Raw genomic sequence first — 22,167 nt, forward strand, 5'->3', positions numbered from 1 at the left:
CTCTGCAAAAGCCACAGAATTTTGAAACTGAATTAAATCCGAAAGGTCTTAGTTTTAAAACCGAAATAACTTTAAACACCCAATTTCCCATTGTTTTTCCAATAGCACGAATAAGTAAAGAATCACATTTTTTTTTAAACTCTGCAACCAAAATATCTCTTTGAGTCAGCACCATAAAAGTACAGTAATTGAAGCCAGCATCTTCTGGGCCCTGATGAGAAATTCACCCTTTTATAATGGGATTACTAGAGCTTTGCCATACAGATGAGTGGTTTGATTAATAATTTACATTTTTGAGGATATATAATCGCACTCACGTCATGGTTTACTGTTCCTAAAATTCTCCTATGCAGTTCAGGGTTATTCGAGTTAGCCCTGGCAAATGAATTGAGTTCTGATTAGACATCAAGGTAATTATTCTCTCCCATACATTATTTTCCAAAAAGAAATGGTTGTGACGAAATAGCCGACAGTTTGAGCGGGGGACTCAGTGGGGCTCAGACTAGCCAAGGGGAAAAAAGTGTGAAATGGAGGGAAAAAATTGCTCAGTACTCGCTTAAAGCCCCCACTACCTTATAAAACCTAAATTAACAAATGATTGAATCTCAAAAACATGTTTATCAACATCCAAGCAATTACTTAGTCACATATTAACTGTGAAGGAAAAAAGCTTTACTTGAATAACGTCCCTAAACAGTTATTTCAAGCAGAAAGGACTGGAGAAATTGCTCTGAACGGGGGAAAAGGGTATTCTAGGCAAGGGCGACTGTATTTAGGGGGAATGGGAGAGACGGGAACCTGACAGAAAAAAAGCCAAGAGCAGATGGAAAATAAGGGCTAGAAAAACAGAAGCAGCACAGGACCACTGCCCCCCCCCCCAATCCATCTCCTCCACAGGGAGCAGGTAGGAGAGAGCCTTCTGATGTGGCCTGGAGATAACGCTTTTCCTCCTCTGCCACGATGGCACCGACCCGGAGATGCCCTGAACACAACTAAGCCTTCCTCGTCTAGCCTCTCGTGTGTGGGTACAATGTACCAGACAGGGGCCAGAAGAGAAGCTTCAGGAAGCGGGGGAAAGCGACTGCTCCTGGCAGTACTGACGTGTCAAGCGGGACAGCTTCACATGTAAGAATGCGTAAAACGAACCCCCTTTTCAAAGGGTCCTTTGTCTAAGTGTGCTCGCACCTACCTGTGCGCTGGCGCTGCTTCGCTATCCTCTACACGGGGCGAAAGTTGTTGCATGCCATCACAAATGCCAGCTGTGTCGAGCCGAACGTCGGCCATGGTCCTGCGTGGTTTATCTGGCCTCGCCTGGGGTCCAGTGATCCCCCCAAAGGAGCTATCGAGATAACTCTGCATGTAGACAGCGCTTTACAGCTGTCCAGACACTCCCACATGCATTACTCTCGGAAGTAAGCACGACTATAATTTTTGGCCCCATTTTGCAGATAAGAAAACTGAGGCTATCGGTGTCTAACTCATCACCCAAAGTTCTGAAGCTCATCAACACAGAACTGGAGTGAGAAGGTAGATTTTTCTGACTCCAAGTCCAGTGTTTCTTCCATTGTTGTCTTTAAGCGCCAAGAATACTTTTAGCCATTTACAATGGAAACGTCACGAGAAAACCAGTGATGTGTAACTTATCTTTCCTCGTCAAGGCACAACCATCACTAACAACATTGGCTGTTGGATCTACCATAATCCAGGGGCCACGGAGGCATGTCGGGATGTACCCTGTACGAATGCCCCCAAGTGCCACACTCAGTGAGCCCCTGAGTCACTTTTAGGTCCTCCACTGTACTGTCACTCATAACTTCTTGCTGCTCATATGTACCTCCCTCTGGCAGTCTCGCAAAACCTTTCTACTCACCTGCTGGTCTACTCCTGGCTAAAACAATGAGAAACTCCAGCTGGTAAAGACTGTGCATAAATTCAGAACAGCAGTGGTCTATTCACAAGGACTCAAGAGCTCTCAGGTGAGTCAACGACATAAGGACACAGAGATGTTTTCTGCTTAACCACCGTTTCTCCTCTCTGATAAAGACAGTTCAAGTTGCGAGATAGGCACCTTCCAGAAAAGCCAAGTGCCGCTGCACTCTGCCGAGTCTGTTCTCGCTCAAAGTCAGTGGTACCCTGGAGAAGACTGGAAAAGAACCTGGACAAACCCCAAATATTTCCTGACGGTACACGGTGGAAAGTGACAGCGAAGTTCTGCAAGGAAAACAGAACTCAAGGCTTGAAGGGGTAGAGGCGATGGAGATAAGATCAGAAATTCAGAAGTCTAGTGCATTCTTCTTTTCAGGGACCATACGTCCTACAATTACTGAATTTCGTTGCACCTCAAGCTCCCTAAGAACAAGGAAAACCGTGTCACGGGACAGCTTGGAAAAAGCGGGGGCATCAATGTGTTTGCTCATCTGTAAAAGGGAGCTAATTACAGTATGAAGCTCAGAGGCTGCTGGGAAAATTTAATGAGATCATTATGTAAAAGTGAGCATCATACAGTAGGCGCTTAATAAATTATCACTATCACCACCACCACCAGCAGCAGCATCATTATTAGGTAGGGGAGAAGAAAAAGAAGAGAAAATCTCCTTTGAGTGGAGTTTTTCGAAAAGAATTAATTAAGCAGAAACAAAAACCAATTGCGTTGCCCCATTTTACTAAGCACATCTAAGTAAATTAAATTTAGGAAACGAGGCAATGCAAAGATGGAAAATAAAGAACAACTTTTTAAAATGCTTCAATCATGATCAAAACCACATTAGCACGAGCGCTCTCCAACCACTGGCGCAAAGGGCCCCAGGCTCATTTGCGAGGGCAAAGGGCTTCCTGCAAGCGAAGACAAAAACTCTACATCGAGGCGGTAAGGATTGCTCGTGGAACTGCGCACATATTTGCAGAAAGCACTCACTGCTTAATACCCCCGTTCAACGGGGACCAGCGAAGGAATCCGAAAGAGACAGTGGATCTCGGCCAAGATCAGGATGAGCTTTCTTCAACTTCATGTGGTGAAAATAGCTCACAGCCAATTTCATAGGAGTGAAGTACTGGAGCAATTTTCTCCAGAATTTGCTCTACCAGAATCTTGGAGAGGGGTGTATTTTAGAGAAAAAGCAACAGGCTCCTCCCCCAAATTAAATTCATTGGAATAAGAAGTAGCTATAAGAAAAAAGTAGATAACTCCTCTTTTTTTTTTTTCCCTCAGCAATTAATAAGACAGGGTCTGGGAGTTCCCGTCATGGCTCAGCGGAAAAGAATCTGACTAGCATCCATGAGGATGCAGGTTTGATTCCTGGCCTCGCTCAGTGGGTTAAGGATCCGGCGTTATCGTGAGCTGTGGTGTAGGTGGCAGACGCGGCTCGGGTCCGGCGTTGCTGTGGCTGTGGTGTAGGCTGGCAGCTGCAGCTCCGATTCAACCCCTAGCCTGGGAACCTCCATATGCTGCAGGTGCAGCGCTAAAAAGCAATGCCAAATGGACAGCCGCGTCAGCCTCTCTGCCTGCTAGCATTACCTGTGCGTCCACTCCAGCATCTTCTTCCAGCCAGGCCAAGGTAGTCAGGCCAACGACACCTGTGCACGTGCTTATTCCAGGAAGGAAACGAATCACAAATGCTCCGTTCTCGAAAAGCACCTTGACACCCCACAGAGTAAGATTCAGCCTCCGCTTCAACTTGAGTCTGTCACATCACGCCTCATCACCCTACTTTCAACCAATGGATGAGCTTCCAAACCAATCTAAGAAGTGCACGAATGGTACATGTATTTTTAAAATCGGCTTAAATTATTCATTCTGTGGCCAAATTGTTAGTCTCGACAAACTCTTCACAAGAGTCTGACTGCATAAATAGGTTAACAAATACTCCGAGCATATGTATTGTACTTCGTATAATCAACCCAACATCCCCTGAGGCTTTGACCCAAGAAACTGTGGTGCACGTACGTTTTATTAGCTAATCTGAATAATTTTCTTAGGTAATTCTAAGTATTTCATTATAATACACAACATAAGCTATAATCAACCCACCTTGTAATCCAAAGAGGTTAATTCTTACAAAGGTGCCATAAATCTAAAGATTTAGCATGTCAGGTAGTCAGACTGCTATTTTTCTATCTGACCCCAATTCTCTCCTTGGGGAGCAAGAAAAAGGCAGCTGAGTCCAACTACTTCAGGAAGCATAGAAGAAAGCCCCCAGATCCGTAATCGAGGTTCCTTCACAGGAAGCCTGCATCATGGGGCAGGTAAAAGCAGAGCTTCTGAGGGCCAGGCCACCTGGGTTCAAATCCTGCTTTCCCCATTTATTCCTCGTGTGACCTTGGGCAAGTTACTTAGCCCTCTGTGCCTTGAGCTGTCAACAGTGAAATGGGGAAACTAAGACCACCTCCTCCTTCATAGGGGTTATAGTGAGGATTAAATGGATTCGTGTAAGTAAAACGCTTACAACAGCACCTGGCACAGGAGTTCCCGTCGTGGCTCAGTGGGTGATGAACCCGACACGTATCCCTGAGGACGCGACGCGAGCTCCATCCCTGGCCTCGCTCAGTGGGTTAAGAAGGATCCGGCGTTGCCATGAGCTGTGGTGTAGGTCGAAGATGCGGCTTGGATCCCCTGTTGCTGTGGCTGTGGTGTAGGCCGGCAGCTGTAGTTCCGATTTGACCCCTAGCCTGGCAACTTCCATATGCCACAAGTGTGGCCCTAAAAAGCAAAACAAAAAAAAACAAAAAAAAACAAAAACCAGCTCTTGTTTACAGTCATGCACAGGTGTAGAAAGAACTGAGACGCACAAAGAGAGAAAAGGTAACCACTCACACCAATGAGAGAGCATCGGGCCATCAAGTCACTTTCTCGCCCTCAAAGGGACACAGTCTAGGTGGTCAGAAAGAGTCCGCACGAGTTCCACGCCCAGCCAACTCACTCCGGGAGCCAACTGGGGTTTACGTAAACTTTTGTGTGTGTTAAGCACGTCTTATGAATTAGTGGAGACGACGTACTGTTTAAAGGTCTCTGTGCAGAGATTCACAGTGTTCAGAGATAGGTACACGCAACGTCCCTGGTCCCTGATTTTGGCCACTACCCACCTTTGCAACGATTGCAATGCGGCTTCTCTAAAAAGCCTGGTGTTCCTGAACCAGAATGGCTCACTGAGAGGTTTTTCTACCAAGCATTAATGCTGGAATGGTAATGGATGCATGAGACTCAGCGTTTGAAAGCCCAGTGCCCCAAGAATGATGCCATCGAGCGGCACCTCTCAAAGGAACCCCAGAACTCACCTTGGAAAACCGCAGCATTCTGAATAATTAAGAACTTGAGCTCCATACTTGCAGACTGAAGCAGTTGTTCCATGTTCAATCGCGCTGTTAGTTGGTATTTTTCTTCCATCTTTCTTGAGCAGCATGTCGGGCCCTTGGGGAGACATACTTGTAAATCTGATCCTGAAACAAACAAGTTTTTCATGTTTCAGTAAGCGAAATGTCACACACGCATAAAAGAGGCCAACAGGGCAAAACAATGCATTTCTTTTAACATACAGTACAATCTTGATGATTCAAAATCAGTGTTTATCTTAACTAATCCCTGCTTTCTCCCAATTGTCCTTACGACTGATTCTTTTTGAATAAACCTAAGAATTAACTGCCTAGGTTTGACTCCTAAATTCTGTATAAACTAATTTATTGCGCAAAGTATATGTCACTAAGCCCCGACAGCTCATTTGTCTGTTAAAAGATCAATCTCCACTCCTACAATTTCTTTTTCTTGATTGTAATCTATGAATGAGAATGCAAGCAGGAAGCAATTTTCAGACTTCCAGTTATGATTTCCTAATGAAATGGATTGTCTGGCCAATCCAATGTTGCTTTGGGGGAAAAACTATTAAAGCACCAATACCATAGCAAAGCGACGCTGTTGTTGTTGCTCTTGTTGGTGTTGTTTTAACGAAAGGTCTGGGGCAAGAGTCACAAGGGAAATATCCGCAAGATACTATTGACATTCCGGCAATCACCCAAATCCCTTACAGCCCCAACAATTCTAGCTCTGTCACACAGGTTGAGCCCTTGTTCCTCGCAGCTGCTGAGCCCACCCATCACCCCCTCCCTTATGATGCAGAAGGCTTTTTTATTTTTGCACCTCCATAAAGATTTGCCAAATGAATAATCTTCTCGATTCTTCCAAAATCGGGGAATCGGAACCTCGTCCCGGTCCTCAACCAACGTGGTCCTTTGCAGTCCTCAGAGTTGACCAATCCCCCCTTAAAAACTACCCTCCCCTGGAGTTCCCATCGTGGCACAGCGGAAACAAATCCGACTAGGAACCGTGAGGTTGCGGTTCGATCCCTGGCCTCGCTCAGTGGATTAAGGATCCGTTGCTGTAGCTGTGGTGTAGGCCAGCGGCTACAACTCCAATTCAACCCCTAGCCTGGGAACCTCCCTATGCCGTGGGGGCGGCCCTAAAAGGACAGAAAATACACACACATACAAAAAAACTACTCTCCCCTCTTGTTTTAGCAAAGCTGCCCACCCCACCCACACCCCCATACACCCCCCTAGTGCTATGGCCTTTCTTCCCGGTCTTTTCCTGCTTCCTCGCGCTCTGCCTATCACATAAACGTTGTTGCCCCTCTTTCTCATTCTGTATCTCCCCCAACCACCAAAAAAACCCACATGATTGCTGAACTCTCTAATCCTGCCCTCACTTCTGTCCTGAGCTCCGCAATGCTCTGGATTTTCAACTGCTCTCTGGGAATCTCAAACTCAGCACACCCCAAACAGAACCCAACAGATCCCACGTGCAACACACGCCAGTGGCGCCTCCCGTGTTCCGCCTCTCAGTTCATGATCAACCTCTACCAAGCGTCCCAATGACAGAACCTTTGTTGTTTTCAGCTCTTCGCCAGTGACACACTTTTGCATCCATGGAGGCCATCAGCACACGAAAGAGAACCGAAGCCATGGAAGCAGGTGAGAGTCATTCCACAAATATTTCATTGGGTACCTCCTATGTGCCAAGCACTGTGGCCACAGCAGTATATAAAGTCCCTGTCCTTAGGGACCTTATGTTCTGGGAGACAACAAACTACACATATATTTATAATTTCAAGCAGTGATAAGTCCTTTGGGGAAAATAAAACTAAGAAGGAAAAACAAAGTGTGGTATATACATACAATGGACACGCAGCCATAAAAAGAAATAAACCATTGATATCTACCACCACATGGATAGAGCCCCGGAACATTACGCTAGGTGAAAGAAAACAAATTAAAAAATTACACGCTATATGGTTCCATCTAGAAAGTGAAAATTATAGAGCCAGCAAGCAGTTCGGCAGTTGCTGGAGGAGATGGAGGGCAGGGAGGGGGTGAGAGGGAGGAGACTGGGGGGAGTCGGATAGATATGTTCATTATTTTGATTGAGATGACTGTTTCATGGCTGTAAACATATGTCAAAATTTTCAAATTGTACCTTTAAAATATGTGTGGTTATGATATGTCAATTATACTTCAATAAAGCTTTGGCACTTTTTTTAACGTTTTAAAAACAAAGTAAGCGAGATAGGGAGTGTGGTGGCAGCAGGGACGATCCTATGTATACAGGGCAATCGGGGATGGCCTCTTTCATAAGGTGCCATTTGAGGAGGGTCCATGATTTTATACCCTCTACCAACACTAGCAAATGTTAGAGCTCAATCAATACTTAAGTCCAACCTCCTTCCTCTGCTGCAACTCCTGTTTTACTCAGACTTTCCCTTCAATAAGCGTTTGTTGAGCTCCTTCTTTGGCGGCCAGGAAAATGGGCATCGCAGACCTCCGACTGCAGGGAGTGTGCATGGCTGATGGTTGCAGCTGCTGGGCTCTGAATTCATTGCCATGTTGTGTCCCGGCCACCCTCTCTAAGGGCTGCTCCCCGCCAAGATGCCAAGCCCCAGGAGACACAGGACTGTGGCTCGAGGACTCCCCGCTGACCTGGATGAGACTTACTACGAACTACGCTGCAGTCTACATTCTTCCTACCCTACCTTCCCTCCCTCCCTCCCTCCCTCCTCCGCAGAGGTCAGACCCACCCTGCAGTCAGACGGCTCTTCCAGCCTCCTTCAGCCCCGCTCGTTTCCTTCCCAAGGCTTTTCCCCAACGCATTTCTTGCATATCGTGTGCCCTCTCGGCATCTGCCTCTCAGAGGACCCAGTCTAACAGATCTTCTATGTGCCAAGCTCTGTGCCTGCATGGGGGCGGTGTGACTTTGAACGAGACAGTCCCGACACCAAGGGGCTCACTGTCTAAGGGAGTCATCAGAGAGGAAAACCTAGTGCGTATAAATGAATGCAATAAACCAACATAACTAGGATGACAAAACATGTATATGGGATAACCCCCAGGGGGGGACTCCCCCAAAGTCCCATAAAGTCCTTCCTTGGCAAAGTAAGCCTTCATGATAAACATCAAATCTTATTGAAATGAGGCTAGAAAACATGTTCAGAAATATCAGACAGCTTTTCAACGACTGAGGGGTTTTTTTTTAGAACGGTGTATGGGAGAGTTCCCTGGTGGCTCAGCAGGTTAAGGACCTGGCGTGGTAACTGCTGTGGCTCTGGTTACTGCTGTGGCATGGATTCAGTCTCTGGCCCAGGAACTTCCGCCTGCCATGGGTGTGGCCAAAAAAAAAAAGGTGGGGGGCGTTAGTGAGCCCTGAGTTACCAGAAAATGTATTTGTATTACCCTGTCTCATTTCCCTAGGAATGTTCCAGTTAACCGTAACCTTACTGTATGTGTCCGAGTTTTCTTTTCTTAGTTCAGGGATGAAATTTGCCATGTTTTACCTCACATGACATCCCTGCTGGCATCCACAGGACTGACTGCAAGCGCACCCCTTCCCCCTCCTCAAGGGAGCGGCTGACAAAAGCAGTAGAGGAGAACACAGATAATAATACACAGCGCCAGACCTAATCCAGCGCTGCGATTTACAGTCCTGGATGGGAAGGTGATATTTAATGTGTCCAAATACAATTTGGGGTCTGGAGGCCTAAGCGTTCAGATTTATCTCCTATAAATGTCAGTCTCATGTATAAGCCTTAAACCAATTTTAAATAGGGTCTAAGCTTCAAGGCTTTATGATTATCTTCAGAAAAAGAGAGCGCTAGTTCTAAGCTCACTGGGTTCTTGCTACATGAGGTGACAAAAGGTACTGCTTTCCTAGCAGTCCAAAGTGATGCCGTTTACTGGACCAAGAAGGGAAGGAGTCCCCTGGGCGATGAGTGGCTAATCTAGATTTAAACAAGATCGGCTGGGAGACGCCTCGATAGGACAAATCCTCGATAGCAGGTACTTTCCATATAGCAAGTTCCTGTCCAAATGGTTTTCTTTCTTTCCTTGGTAAACCGATGCCTCACTAGTGTGTTTCAAAGGCAAACACTCGCATACATTCATAGAGGTGAATGTTATAGATAAAGTTCTCTGCGTTTCTAAATTTCCACTGGTGATGACTTCCGGTCTTCAAGAATGGCAGGGGTTCTTGGGCAGAGCAGTGGTTAGTACTGTTCTTACTCCCACCAGCTCTGGCTAGTGGGAGTTATAAAATAATGGGGCTCGGAGCTTTTCTTTGTCAAGTGCTCAGAGTTGCTCTCATCTTGGAAGGTAACAAACTGCCACTCAATGTTCCAGCGGAAGCTCAGGAATGACTCTTTAAATGACCATGACACCGGCTGGTTTGCCTTAGTATGATAACTCATAAAGACACTTAGAGCATGCATGGGGTACCCCTCCCCAGAGCTGCTCAAATCTCACCATCGTATAAACTAAACTCCCACTACCTCAAGAATCCAGCCAGCCAAAATCTTTAAAGGACTAAAACCTCCAATGAGAACTTAGGGGACAATACATCAGACGTCATGCAGAATGGTTACGTGTTCATCCAAATGGCAGACATGTTTATATCGCAATATTTCTTCTCTCTCCCACTTAGCATGGCCTGGTTAATCAATCAACTGGTACAATTCATTGACTGGGGGGCCCATAGTTAGCTACAGATTTGAGGCAATACAGCATCTATCAACTAATAAGAATTCAGGATTTCCAAACCAGGAAAGAGAAGAACATAGGCCAAAGGAAAAACACATTTGGTTGTTTAAGTAAATATCATATGATTCACAGGCCAGCCTAAAATAAGCCTCCACACATGATGGCATAAGGAACAAAGTGGGCCAGGAGAGCTAGACCCGCCTGAATGAAATGACAACGTTGAAATATAACCATTTCATTGCCTGAACGAGCACATGAAAGAAACAAGACAGAAAGAACACTCCAAACAGAAAGAAACAGAGAAAGAATTTAGAGGGGAATCCTCATCAACAAAACAAAGAATTACTCTGGGAACCAAATCCCAAGTGGGATGAAAAAAAAGCAAAACCCAGGGCAAAGGACTAAGGAGGTACCCTGAGAACCGGTACAGACTTGTGGGAATAAAAGCAGAAAGGCCAATTCAAGAAATAAGATGCAACCTACAAAAGACATAGTCAATGGCAAAGCTTCCTTTAAGTATGTCAGGAACAAAAGAAGGTTAGGGGAGAATAGCTCCTTTATTCGATGGGAAGGAAAAGTAACTGTGGACCACACTCGTCAAAGAGGTGCTTACATTTTGTGTGTGCGTAAAAATGAAAATCACTGGGAGATGGGAATGGAGGCAAGCAGGATAGCCTGGGACAGAGATACGGAGAAGACAGCAGTTGACTATTCAAATGACTCAAAAAGCTTCAACTCTTTAGAGCTTAATAACCTGCATTCCCAGATGCTAAAAACAAAAACAAAAACAAAAATTAACCGAAGTCATTACAGAGCTGCCAGCTCCCATGTATTCAGAAGGATTAAAAAATAGCTTCATCCTAGAATCTCCTCTCCTAGATCCTACTTCCCGAAGCCCGGAGGACGACGCCCATGCCTTTAGGATGCCCCGTCCACCCCAGGGAGCCCTGCGTGTGCAGCGCTCCCTTAATCGGGGCTGCAGACTGAGCACACCAGTAAGGAACTTTCTGTCTGATCTCAAAAGAGGGAGTGGAGACAGACGACCCTGAAAATGTTACATCTCTATGCTTAACTTTGATCTTGGAAGAATATTTTAAAATACCACAGAAATCAATTTCTCAACATCTTGAAGATGCACAAATAGATGTTTCACTTGAAGGCAATATGAAGTCATTTATTTCTAGTTATTTTGAGACAATGTCTTGCTTGGACTTTGGGTCCAGTTCCGAGTCCTACAACTGAAGCAGGATATGTGAGTTGTGGAGGCTTTTTTCTGGGGGATTGTTCTCGTGTGTATCCAAGCTGGGTGCCCTGACCAGTCCCCTGCCCTTCCAGAGGCTGAACCACGGGTCGGTTCTCAGAAAGCCCCCTCCTGATGTGTACTCTGGTGTAAGGGGCTCTCTTAGGTCCGGCTCCCTGAGTGCGGCCTTGCCTTCTTGGCCTCCAGCGCAGACTCCTTCCGTTAGGCCTCGTTCTAGCTCTGTTTTGGCTCCATTCAAGGACTTGACATCTTAGACGGCTCCTGGTTTCCCTTCGCCCCCTCCTCCAGGACTGGGCCTTTAGTTGCTCTTGGCCATGCAGTCAGGTGCAGCAGGCTCGCTTGGAGACCCCCTTCCAGGCCTGAGCCCTGTCGCTAATTGGAAGAGGACATGGTGTATAAGGTTGTCTAAATGTGTCTGTGCTACTGGATTTCATGCCAAGTCAGTAAGTATTAATGGCCCGGAGGTTATTAGCATGATAGCCAACACTAGTGGGCAGGAAAGAGCAAAGGCACTTACCTATAGCCTGTCTCATCAGGTCGCTTCCAATTTAGTCCCAGCCCCAGCACTTACCAGCTGTGCAAGCAAGGCTGGGCTATTTCACCTCGACATGCCTTTTTATCCTTTTTATTTTATTTTATTGTTGCTTTGGGGGGCCACACCCACAGCATATGGAGGTTCCCAGGCTAGGGGTCCAATCAGAGCTACGGCCACCAGCCACAGCCACAGCAACGCAGGATCCGAGCGGCATCTGTAACCTACACCGCAGCTCATGGCACTGCCAGATCCTTAACCCACTGAGCGAGGCCAGGGCTCGAACTCACAACCTCATGGTTCCTAGTCGGATTCGTTTCCACTTTCCCACAAAGGGAACTCCACGTTTGTGTCCGTATTATCAATACCACCCGCCCTGCAGAGCCGCTGCAAGGACCGTGTGAGATTATGCATGTAAGACTCTTGGCCTACTTGGTACAAGGTAATTATTCAATACATGCTAAGTAAAATTAAAAGAAACAAAAAATAAATTCACGCCAAGAGACCAGACTTTCACACACAAAAATAGCTAGAGAACGGTAAAAGTCAATATATGGTTAGGTGACAAAATATGCAGCATATTTTCTGAGGTGATGGAAATAGTTCATATTTTAACTGGAGTAGGAGTTACACGGGTATGTAAATTTGTCAATACCCAGTAACTTCTTCACTCAAAATGGGGGCACTTTATTATTTGTAAATTATATTTCAATCACGCTGATTTTGAAAATATGTAATAGAGACAACATTTGCTAGATAAGCGAATGCTCCCCAGAGGCTCTAGGGGTCAAAGAAGACTTGCAGGAAGAGGTGGGGCTTGAGCTAGACAGTCAAAGATGAGAAGGCCAGTGGGTAAAATCTATTTGGCACTAGAAGAATCGTGGGGCAAGACCAACCTGCCTGGAGAGAAGCTGGAACCGGGGGTAGAGCCAGCTTATCAGGCAAGGTGGGCCAGAGTCTGAAGGGACTTGAATGCAGACGGAAGACTATGGGCTTGACGCCAGGGGCCAGAAAGAAGCCCTGCTGAGTCGCAAGCAGAGGTCTAATACGATGAAGGGCGCTGTTTAGGAAGATTAGTCTTATAGCTTGAAATTGGGAAATGGGCTTTAGGGAAAAAAACCTCTCAAGGTCACTTCCAGCCCTCCTACTCTCTAATTACCTTTATTATGCTCTATATGTTGGTTATTTTACTAGACTGCAATTTTAGCTAATGACTATAAATTGTCAAAATCACATTAAAAAACACATTAAAGAACAGAAGAAATATTAATGTAGACCTTGATCCTTATACTTTTCTAAAAGCAGATAGAACATATTCAAACAGCAACAGAAGAGACTAAATCGTCAGGGCTGAGTAACAATGAAAATTGAAATCTTTTCCATATATATATATATATATATATATATATATGATAATTTGACACATTTCATTGCCAAGGTCTGCTTTATGAACAGATATTTTTTGCTAACAAAGGTACATTGTGCTAAAAATAATAATGCGCTATTATAATTAAAATAATATGAAGCAAAGCAATGAATGATATCCAAAACTCGTTGCTTCATGACGTGTAGGGAAAATAATAGATGCCTATTAAAATTATCCAAAGGATTAAGTGTCGGTTGCTCCACTAGCGAACCAAAAAAAAATACCAAAGCATTTTTAAAAGGTATTTTTTTTTACCAGAGGACAAGTCAATTTGCCATCCAAAAATATTAAGTCATTTCCTTGGCATATAATAGTGACTTGCTATTAGAACGGTGCCTTTTCCCCTAATTAATCATTATCTAAATCAAATCTTACACGCTCATTAATTTCTTACTAATCAAGATAGGAATACAGATGAAAGAAATGGCTGCGTTTGAAACCAGTGAGGAAGGTGGTGATTGCTGGTGAACCCAGATGAAGGTTCCCTTCTGTTATTTAGCCTGGAAGGACATGACCTTGCAGAGGGCACACCTGGGTGTCTCGAGCTCCAACTTTAAATCAAAGATTTAAAAGTAAAAGGCAGGCCACAGTGTCACTCCCACGCTGGAGTACTGGGAATTTAAAGCGACCCTGGAGATAAGCCATTCTCTAAGCCTGAGAATGGAAGAATGAATTACCTTTCTCTCTCCTGCCAACTGGCAATGAACGGCGTATCATTTCATGCCCCGAAAAGGCTGAATCCCTAGATCGCGACACCCTCCCACAAAGAGCTTCTTTCTGGACCACGTTCCCACCCCGCAGTCCACGCGGGCTCGGGGAGTACAAAGTCACGGACCACGTGCAGCCTGCCAAAGCGGTGAATGCGTCACTCATCCAACATTTGCCTACCGCATGCCTACTGTGGGCCAGGACTCTGCCCAACGCAAGGAATAGGACAATGAGCAAGACGCAGTCCCTGTCCCGGAGGTCACAGACTGCTCCAGGAAACGGACACCCGAACTAACTCGAAACCTCGAGGTCCTTCTGGACGCCTCATGCGTCCTCATCCCCCAGAGCTCGACGGCCCTAAATCCTACGGGCTCCGCTTTTTCAACGTCCCTCATCATTGTCCTCCTTCCCATCTCGGCCTCACCCCCTCACCTCGTTGCACTTGGACAATTAACAGAGCCTCCAAACTGGCCTTCCCGACTGGACACTCTCCTCCAGCCGAGCCCCAGAGAGACATTGCAAAAGTACGTCTCTATGGAGTTCCCGTCGTGGCGCAATGGTTAACGAATCCGACTAGGAACCATGAGGTTGCGGGTTCGGTCCCTGCCCTTGCTCAGTGGGTTAACGATCCGGCGTTGCCGTGAGCTGTGGTGTAGGTTGCAGACGCGGCTCGGATCCCGCGTTGCTGTGGCTCTGGCGTAGGCCGGTGGCTACAGCTCCAATTCGACCCCTAGCCTGGGAACCTCCATATGCCGCAGGAGCGGCCCAAGAAATAGCAACAAACAACAACAACAAAAAGACAAAAAAAAAAGTACGTCTCTGATCACATCCTCCTCCTTCTTGAAAACGGAGCACGGGCACAGGGGTGCAAAAGTGGGTGGCAAGTCCAGGCACTGCTAAAGAACCTGGTAAGGCTAGAGGGAAGGGGAGCGGGTGGAAAGGGGCGGGGGCCGGGAGACGGGGAGCTGGGGGAGCCCTACCGCACGACGATGCCTAGTTATCCTTTGCTATGTTCTGTTTGTTGTCTTTTCAGATTTGTGTCCCAGCATTTCGGAGGTGCAACTGGCTCTGAGTTACCTCCGGATGGCATCCTCGCAGGAGAGAGTGTTGGTGGGAGCAGAGAGAGACTCCGCAAGCTTTCTGTCCTCGGAATTCCCACAGCCCTCCGCGGCTGCTATAAAGGCACTTCTCACACTCTCCAGTTTGCATCCGAGTTCTACTTGCATGCCTTATCTTTGCTAGATTTAAGTTCCTTGAGGGAAAAGCCCCTTGACTGACTCATCTTTGATGAGTCTCCAGGGGCCTCGGAGGTTTGGGCTTGAGGCCCCCTGTCCTTTCACTTGGAACCAGTGCCGGAACTGCAAGAGAGTTCGGTTTAAAGGAATGAGGTCAGATGCATTGATGCTACTAGAACAACTCATGGAAGTTTCCAGAGAAGATGAAGAATCATCAGAGCCCAGCAGAGAGAAAGAACTCTCTCTTCCTGGTCTCTCCACCCCACCCCCATACACACATGTGATTGAGATGGGAAAAAAAAAAAAAAAACCCTTATAAAAACAAAACTAGGTTGGAGAGTATGCCAGTTGGGATAAAGAATCTTTTAGAATTCTGCCAGAGGGACTAAACCAAGGCAATTTTCCTGTCTCCCATAGTCACTCTTTCAGTAATTGTTATTCTACTCAGATAAGTAGCTGAGATTCCATCTTTTAGGAGATGCATAATTTTTATTTTTCAGATACCATCTTCAAATATGCAGACCTGAAGCACAGCTGAGAATTTCAACACCCTCGGCCCAATCTAAGCACCAGGCCATTTCGCTTGTGTATGAAATCATGTCAGGGAGAAAAAGAGCCTAAGACTAAAGTGTTATTATCTGCTGTGCTACCAAATCAGCTGTGTGACTCAACCAAATACCTTTTCAAATCTGGGCCTGACCCGACAGCCCTGTACGTAATTTCAGGACTGAGAGTCTAAGTTTGCCAACTATACGTCAATTGATAGTCACTGAGCCCATTCTGACTGGGCATTGGGAGGACACAAAAGAAGCAAAGGAGGGACTTCCTATTGGGGTACAGCGGAAACGAGTCCGACTAAGAACCATGAGGTTGTGGGTTCGATCCCTGGCCTCGCCCAGTGGGGGAAGGATCCAGTGTTGCCATGATGTAGGGTGTGGGTTGCAGATGCGTTGCTCAAGGCCAGATCGGAGCCACATCTCCGATCCCTAGCCTGGAAACCTCCATATGCCTCCGGTACAGCCCTAAAAAACAAACAAACAAACAAAGGTCTTGCCTCTGCCCTTCTAAGACGGTTTTGTCAATAGCACTTGACAAGAGCTGTACATGAGCACGGACATGGGGCCAAGGCAAAGACCAACCACTCTGCCTTCGCGGTGTTTCGCCCTGTGTAACAATCCCACTGCCTTTTATACACCCCTTTGTCTCCAGACAGACACCAACTAACATCAGGGAGCTTCCTGATGGATGGTGGGCAACAGCACATCAGACCAACCAGGGTGTGAACCCCAACTTCACCACATAACAGCTGTGTAAGCTCAGGCAACTTACTTAATCTCTGAGCCTCAGCTTCCTTATCTATAAACTGGGAACAGTAACTCCCGCCCCTAAAGGTGGCCGTGAGAATTAAACTCCTAGTTAATGGTTCCCAAACACACGCCTTCGTTTCTGGCTTCCCTATTTCGTTCAGGCTTTTTCTGTCCCTGGAATGCTCTTCCCTTCGCTTTGGCTACGAAAACTGTCCCATCCACAAGGTTTTTCTCAAGTGTCCCTTTCATAAGGTCTGCGTGCCCGCCCTAGCCACCCTCTCCACGCAATAAAGCCCACGAGCTGTCAATTCGCAGAACTTCCAGCACACTTCGTACCTCTAATACTGCATTTCGCAGTCTAAATTTTATAGTATTGGCATGTTTTTCTTATCCCTACTGTTAAACTTTAAGTTTCTATCGGCAGGAGCTGTATTTTGGGAATCTTCGTATCCCTGACATGGCATCATCCCCGGTATATGGTAGCCAATCAATCAATGTTTGTTGACTGAATGAACAAATACCCCACAATGAGATCCTGCTTCCTATACCTGGTAAGCTCCTTATGTCTCGAAGCATTCAAGCATAATTTGGGGAGCCACACAAAAGAGACCCCACCACAGGGACTCCTTCACTATGCAGGAGGCTGGACCTGGTAGCCGCCAACGTTCGTTTCTCCCTTCACTCCCATGAAGACCCTCCTAACTCACTCATCACTGTACGTGCCAAGGTTGCCACAAATGTTACAACTGGTCCTTTGGTTGTAGGCAAGCGCGATGGCATTTCTTCGGAGCCTGTCTCACCCGTGACCATATATTTACCATTCTGCATGCAAGCTGTACCCAGAACTCAATATGCTTGAACTTAACACGGCAGTCTTTTGCTGCACGGATGTCTCTGGTTTCTAAAACTCGCTGTACCTGCTGTCTCAGCAAACCATCAAGACTAGGCGGAAGGCTGTGCCAGACTGGAAGCACACCAGCACCTTGGTCCTACCTACGGAGCCTGTGAAAAGGCTTTTCAGATGGCTAATTGAAGCAACAATTGCCTTCCCCTGGCTAAAGGGCTTAGGAAAAAATACATTTCCGCGGAAAAAAAAAAAATCCAAGAGGAGCTGCGAGTTAAGACACAAAAAGTCCACGCGGAGTAATGTGGTCGCCTGTTATGTTCAGAACTCCTCTTCGGATCCAGAGGGACTTGGGGCAGTCCATGCACTCCCTGGGCCTCAATTTAGCTATTTGGAAAGTGGGTGAACGGCCAGTTGCCACCCACATTCCTCCTCTCAGGAAACACACTGATATCTTACAACTGACTTTAAGCTTCCCTAGAACTAGTTCCCCTTGGAGTTCAGAGCTCTGGTCACTGGCATGACTCAAGAGGCCCAGAAAGTTCTCTCCTACAGTGGATTGAATGGCGACCTCCCCCCCAAAAAAAGATATGTCCACGTCCCACCTCCTGGAACCAGTGATTGTGAGCTTATTGGTGGGGGGGGGGGGAGTCATTAAGGCTCTCAAGATGAGATCTGCCTGGATTATCCAGGTGGGCCCGGAATCCGGTGACATGTGTCCTAATAAGAGACAGACAGAGGAGAGATACGGAGAAGGCCCTGCGAAGACAGAGGCTGGAGTGATGCCCCAGCCACAAGCCAAGGAAGGCCTGGAGCAACCGCGGCTGGAAGAGGCGAAGGCAAGGAAGGACGCTGTCCGCGAGCCCTGGGATAGAGCACGGCCCTGCCCACACCTGGATCTGGGACTTCTGGCCTCCAGAGCTGGCAGAGGATAAATTCAGTTGTTTGATGCCACCAAATTTGAGGGGAGTTGTTATGGCAGCCCTAGGAAGCTAGCACATCATCTCCCCCGCGGCAAGGAGCTGCCTAGTCATGTCTGAAGGTTCCATCATGGGGGAGTGAGGGCTTTGGTCAAAAGCAATTGGATCGGGTGTTGCCTTAAAGCGCAGCAGTCGCTGATGGGCTTACCTGGGAGCCTCTGTCAGCACGGGAAAGAGGGGGTAGGGGGCGTTAACCCAGAACACCTGGAGAGGGACAAGGGGTGACCTCAAAGGGAAAGATTACAAAAAGGTTAGAGAGACCCAAACCAGATTTCATCTATGCTCAGCCTTGAGAAAGTCACACTGACACAGTCCAAACGTTCCTTTAAGAGCAGTCCCAGGCCGTAAGACAGAGGAAGCCCTGCTTGGCTCTAATTGCAGGAAGTCTGTGGGGAGGGTGCTGAGACGAATCCAAATGCCTCACTCTCACTGCTCAAATGTGTTTGCTTTCTTACACCTAACAAATTAGATGTATTTGGTACGCGCGGAAAAAAAAAAACGGTTTCAAGTTGTTAGCAATTAAATAATCACAAAGAGAGCCGGGCAGCAGTGGAATATGCCCATCAGTCTGGGCCTCCTGCCGGACCCTGAATTTGGTAGGCGTCTCCGTTCACATGACACCTGCCCTCAGCACTTCTGGAGATGCTGTTTAACCAGCTCTCAGGCAAATCTTTCCGATGCCCAATTGCCCTGACTGTTAAGATGCTTCTCCCAGCTCTAATGGCTAACCTAAATTTCAGTCTCAAGCCATTGCACCTTGTAATTACTTTCTCAGCCACTGTAAGTAATCTGTGCCTCTATTTATCTTTCCTCTTTCCCTAGGAGAGGAACCTGCGGCCAAAGGAGTCGGTTGCCTTGTTAGTACAACAGACACACTGCGCCTGAGCAAAATGCAACCCAAAGAAAATCACTCACTCACTCTTGAGCCCTGAGTGAGAAGCAACGTTATTGATCTCTTCCTTTTTCCCATCCTTCAGCTGATCTGAGTGTCTACACTGCCATGCTCCAGCGCTGTGGCATTTATGCCATCTTGGGGAATTGCTGTGTAAATGCTCCAGTAATTTTGTTCATCCTCCACTTACTGTTGTGTTAGAACTTGAGTAGCCGAAGGACTGCGAAGGACAGATTTTCCTGCTCCTGCTCCTGCTCCTCCTCCTCGTCCCACGGTCATGGAATATGAATCAGAATCCTCACTCATTGGCCCTCCCCCTGCATGTTCCCAAAGTCTGGACTTGGTGGCACCCCCTTCCGTGGAAGAGATTTAGTGAAGGAGGAAGGGCATGGGCGGGGAGTTGGCAAGCAAACCACTGCAAGGCAACTATAAGAAACTTGGGGGCACGTGGATTTGGGGATGAGCTGAGGCTGGAAACTAAAGATACTGTTTCAGACATACACACACACACACACACACACACACACACACACACACACACACACACACATCGGTGAATGCACTTTACCCTGAACCAAAGGCTGCCTACAATTGAGGAAAATTTATTAATGTAAAGCATAAAAGAGTTTTTTCAATGATGCTGAGTAGTGACTTTCTTTCTTCTTGTTTTCTTCAGGAGCTATGAAAAAGGAAAATAAATTACCCAAACAGGTGATTTGGGGATCTGTCTTCCATTCCCATGATTTCGCTGAAAACCTCCAAAAATTGCTAATAGGGACTTCATTCTCCTGTCAAGCTGGGGGGGATCCAGATACAGAACTCTCCAGAGCCCAGTGTGGGCTCCAAGAGGCAGCCAGGGGAGCTCCCGATCAAGCTGAGTGAACAAGCCTGGATCCAGGGGTTTCCCTGGGGGCTGCTAGTCTTCACGTGCCTTCAGAAAGCCACCACCAGCTCTTGAGACCACAGCAATTTGGTTTGGGAGTATCTGCCTCATTTACTTTTTACTTTTTTTTTTTCGGAGACAAACTGTAATAAAGTAGAAATAGGGACCCAGGAACTACGGAGCCAATTCTCCCAAACCGTGCTGGCCAGGCATGTTTCAGGCGTGCTGGGTTCAAGGCAGCTGAGGTGTGGAAACAGGCCGATGCAATTACCAGCGCGGTTAAACTCAGCGCGAGCCGATAACCTTCAATGAACAGGAAAGTCAAATGCCCGTGACCCCAGGCTGCTGAGCCGCATCCCCACAGGTTCGAGCCACGGCCCTGCCCTCCTCCTTCCCTTCAATAGAGACCCCTCCGAGCCGGCCTTCCTCTGTCTCCATGGCTGCCTTTCCCACCAAGAGCAGAGAGCGCGGAGCACTTGACCTCGCATCCCCAGCATCTCACACCTACTGGGTTCTCAAAACGGGTTTCAGGAGGCATTCCCAGACATGCGGAGCCCACCACAAAAGGAGGCCTTAGGAACAGGACTCTGAAAGTGGGCTAAGCTGGTTGAATTCATAGCTCTTTGACCTTGGACACGTCACGAAAGCTCTGCAAGCCTCAGTTTCCTCATCTGTAAAATGGGAGAAATAATGATCCCCATCTGGTGGCTCTATTGTGCGGATTAAATGGGATGTGGCCCATAAAGGGCTTAGCACAGCGCCTGGCTCAGTAAATGCTAACGATTATTAGCACCGCCCCCCCCCCACAGGTGCTCAATAAAAACATGCTGCATTGAAGTCACACCAGTGGCAATGACTAGCAGATGTGATAGCAGCCTGAGCTTGCTTTTTTTTTTTCTTTGAGGTTTTTTTCCCCACCTCACTTGGTACCAGATGACCTCTGAGAATTTTTTTTCTTTTTTTTTTCTTGTCTTTCTTTCTTTTTTTTTGAGAAAAAGGAAGAACAGGGGATAGATAGGCTCCATTTTTGTTGAGAAATATGGCAAGGCTATTAGAAACCCTACATGAAAGTTGTGTAATGAGCATGAATCTGAATACATTTAAATTTCCTCTAGATCCAGTAATTCCAGCAACATCCACATATGTATACATATATATTATTTGTTTTAAGTGTGCTTTTCTGCAAATGTGGGGAGCGCAAAGTCCTAAAAGATAGCAGAATTTCTTCAAGGGTGGGGGTGGAGTGGCGTGGGGGAGGGGACACCATTGTCATGAAAATTAACCCCTGAAAATGCACAGGATTTTATTACCAAACGGATGCTTAAGGAGATTACTAGATTTTTAGGGTCTTTACTATCAAGAGAGCAACCTGCATGCCAGAAAGAATTAAGAAGAAGAAACTCAATTATCTAAGAAACTGAAATTTCAAACCACCCTACTTACCTAAATGGGAAAAGCTGCTTAGACTAAAGCATCATGACTCCTATTTAGACAAGCCTTAGCAAAGATATACAAGGAGCTACGGAATGGGACCCCACATTCTTCCCTAAGCCACAACAATGCCTGTTTATGTAAATAGGATTTTCAATAACAGAACGGAATCTGAAAAAAATGTTTTCATTATTGTCTCTGGAAAAAAATGCAAATGCCGAAGATGAAAGTCAAGGGGCTTTCACTATGATGGGCACCGAATACCCTAAAATATTCATTCTCTGCGCGTCTGAGCCTGGATTCCAAGTGGATCTAAGAAACAAGCAATGACTCTTTCTCCTTAAAGAGGTCTGAGTACAATATGAAGAAGCACGAAGGTTCCTCTGACTCCGTGGCAAGTTGAGCACGAGTGTCCTCAAACACTGAGTTCGAAAAAGACAGGAAAGTAGCAGTAGGTATCTATTTACCTTTATTTGGCAGCCCTTTCCAAAACCTAGGCCGAAAAATAAATACCCTTGCCTCCCTCATCATCACCATCTGCCAATCAAACCCTCCCGCATGACCATAATAACAGCGGCCTGCGCAAGCGAAAAGCTCATTAAAGACCATAGGAAGGCTATTTATGGAAGAACTGCACAAAGGAGGAGAGAACGGAAAGCG

At 46.6% G+C, this 22,167-nt stretch overlaps 1 protein-coding gene across 1 annotated transcript in view; it reads right to left on the reverse strand.

Annotated features, from left to right (window-relative positions):
• Nucleotides 1-22,167, reverse strand: part of GPC3 (glypican 3) — a 438,366-nt gene that overhangs the window by 400,583 nt on the left and 15,616 nt on the right. Inside the window, exon 2 of the mRNA XM_047765314.1 lies at nt 5,272-5,433. Within this exon, the coding sequence (XP_047621270.1) occupies nt 5,272-5,433 (162 nt within the window). The remainder of the gene's footprint in view (nt 1-5,271; nt 5,434-22,167) is intronic.

The sequence above is a fragment of the Phacochoerus africanus genome, chromosome X (genome assembly GCF_016906955.1).
Source record: "Phacochoerus africanus isolate WHEZ1 chromosome X, ROS_Pafr_v1, whole genome shotgun sequence".
NCBI lineage: Eukaryota > Metazoa > Chordata > Mammalia > Artiodactyla > Suidae > Phacochoerus > Phacochoerus africanus.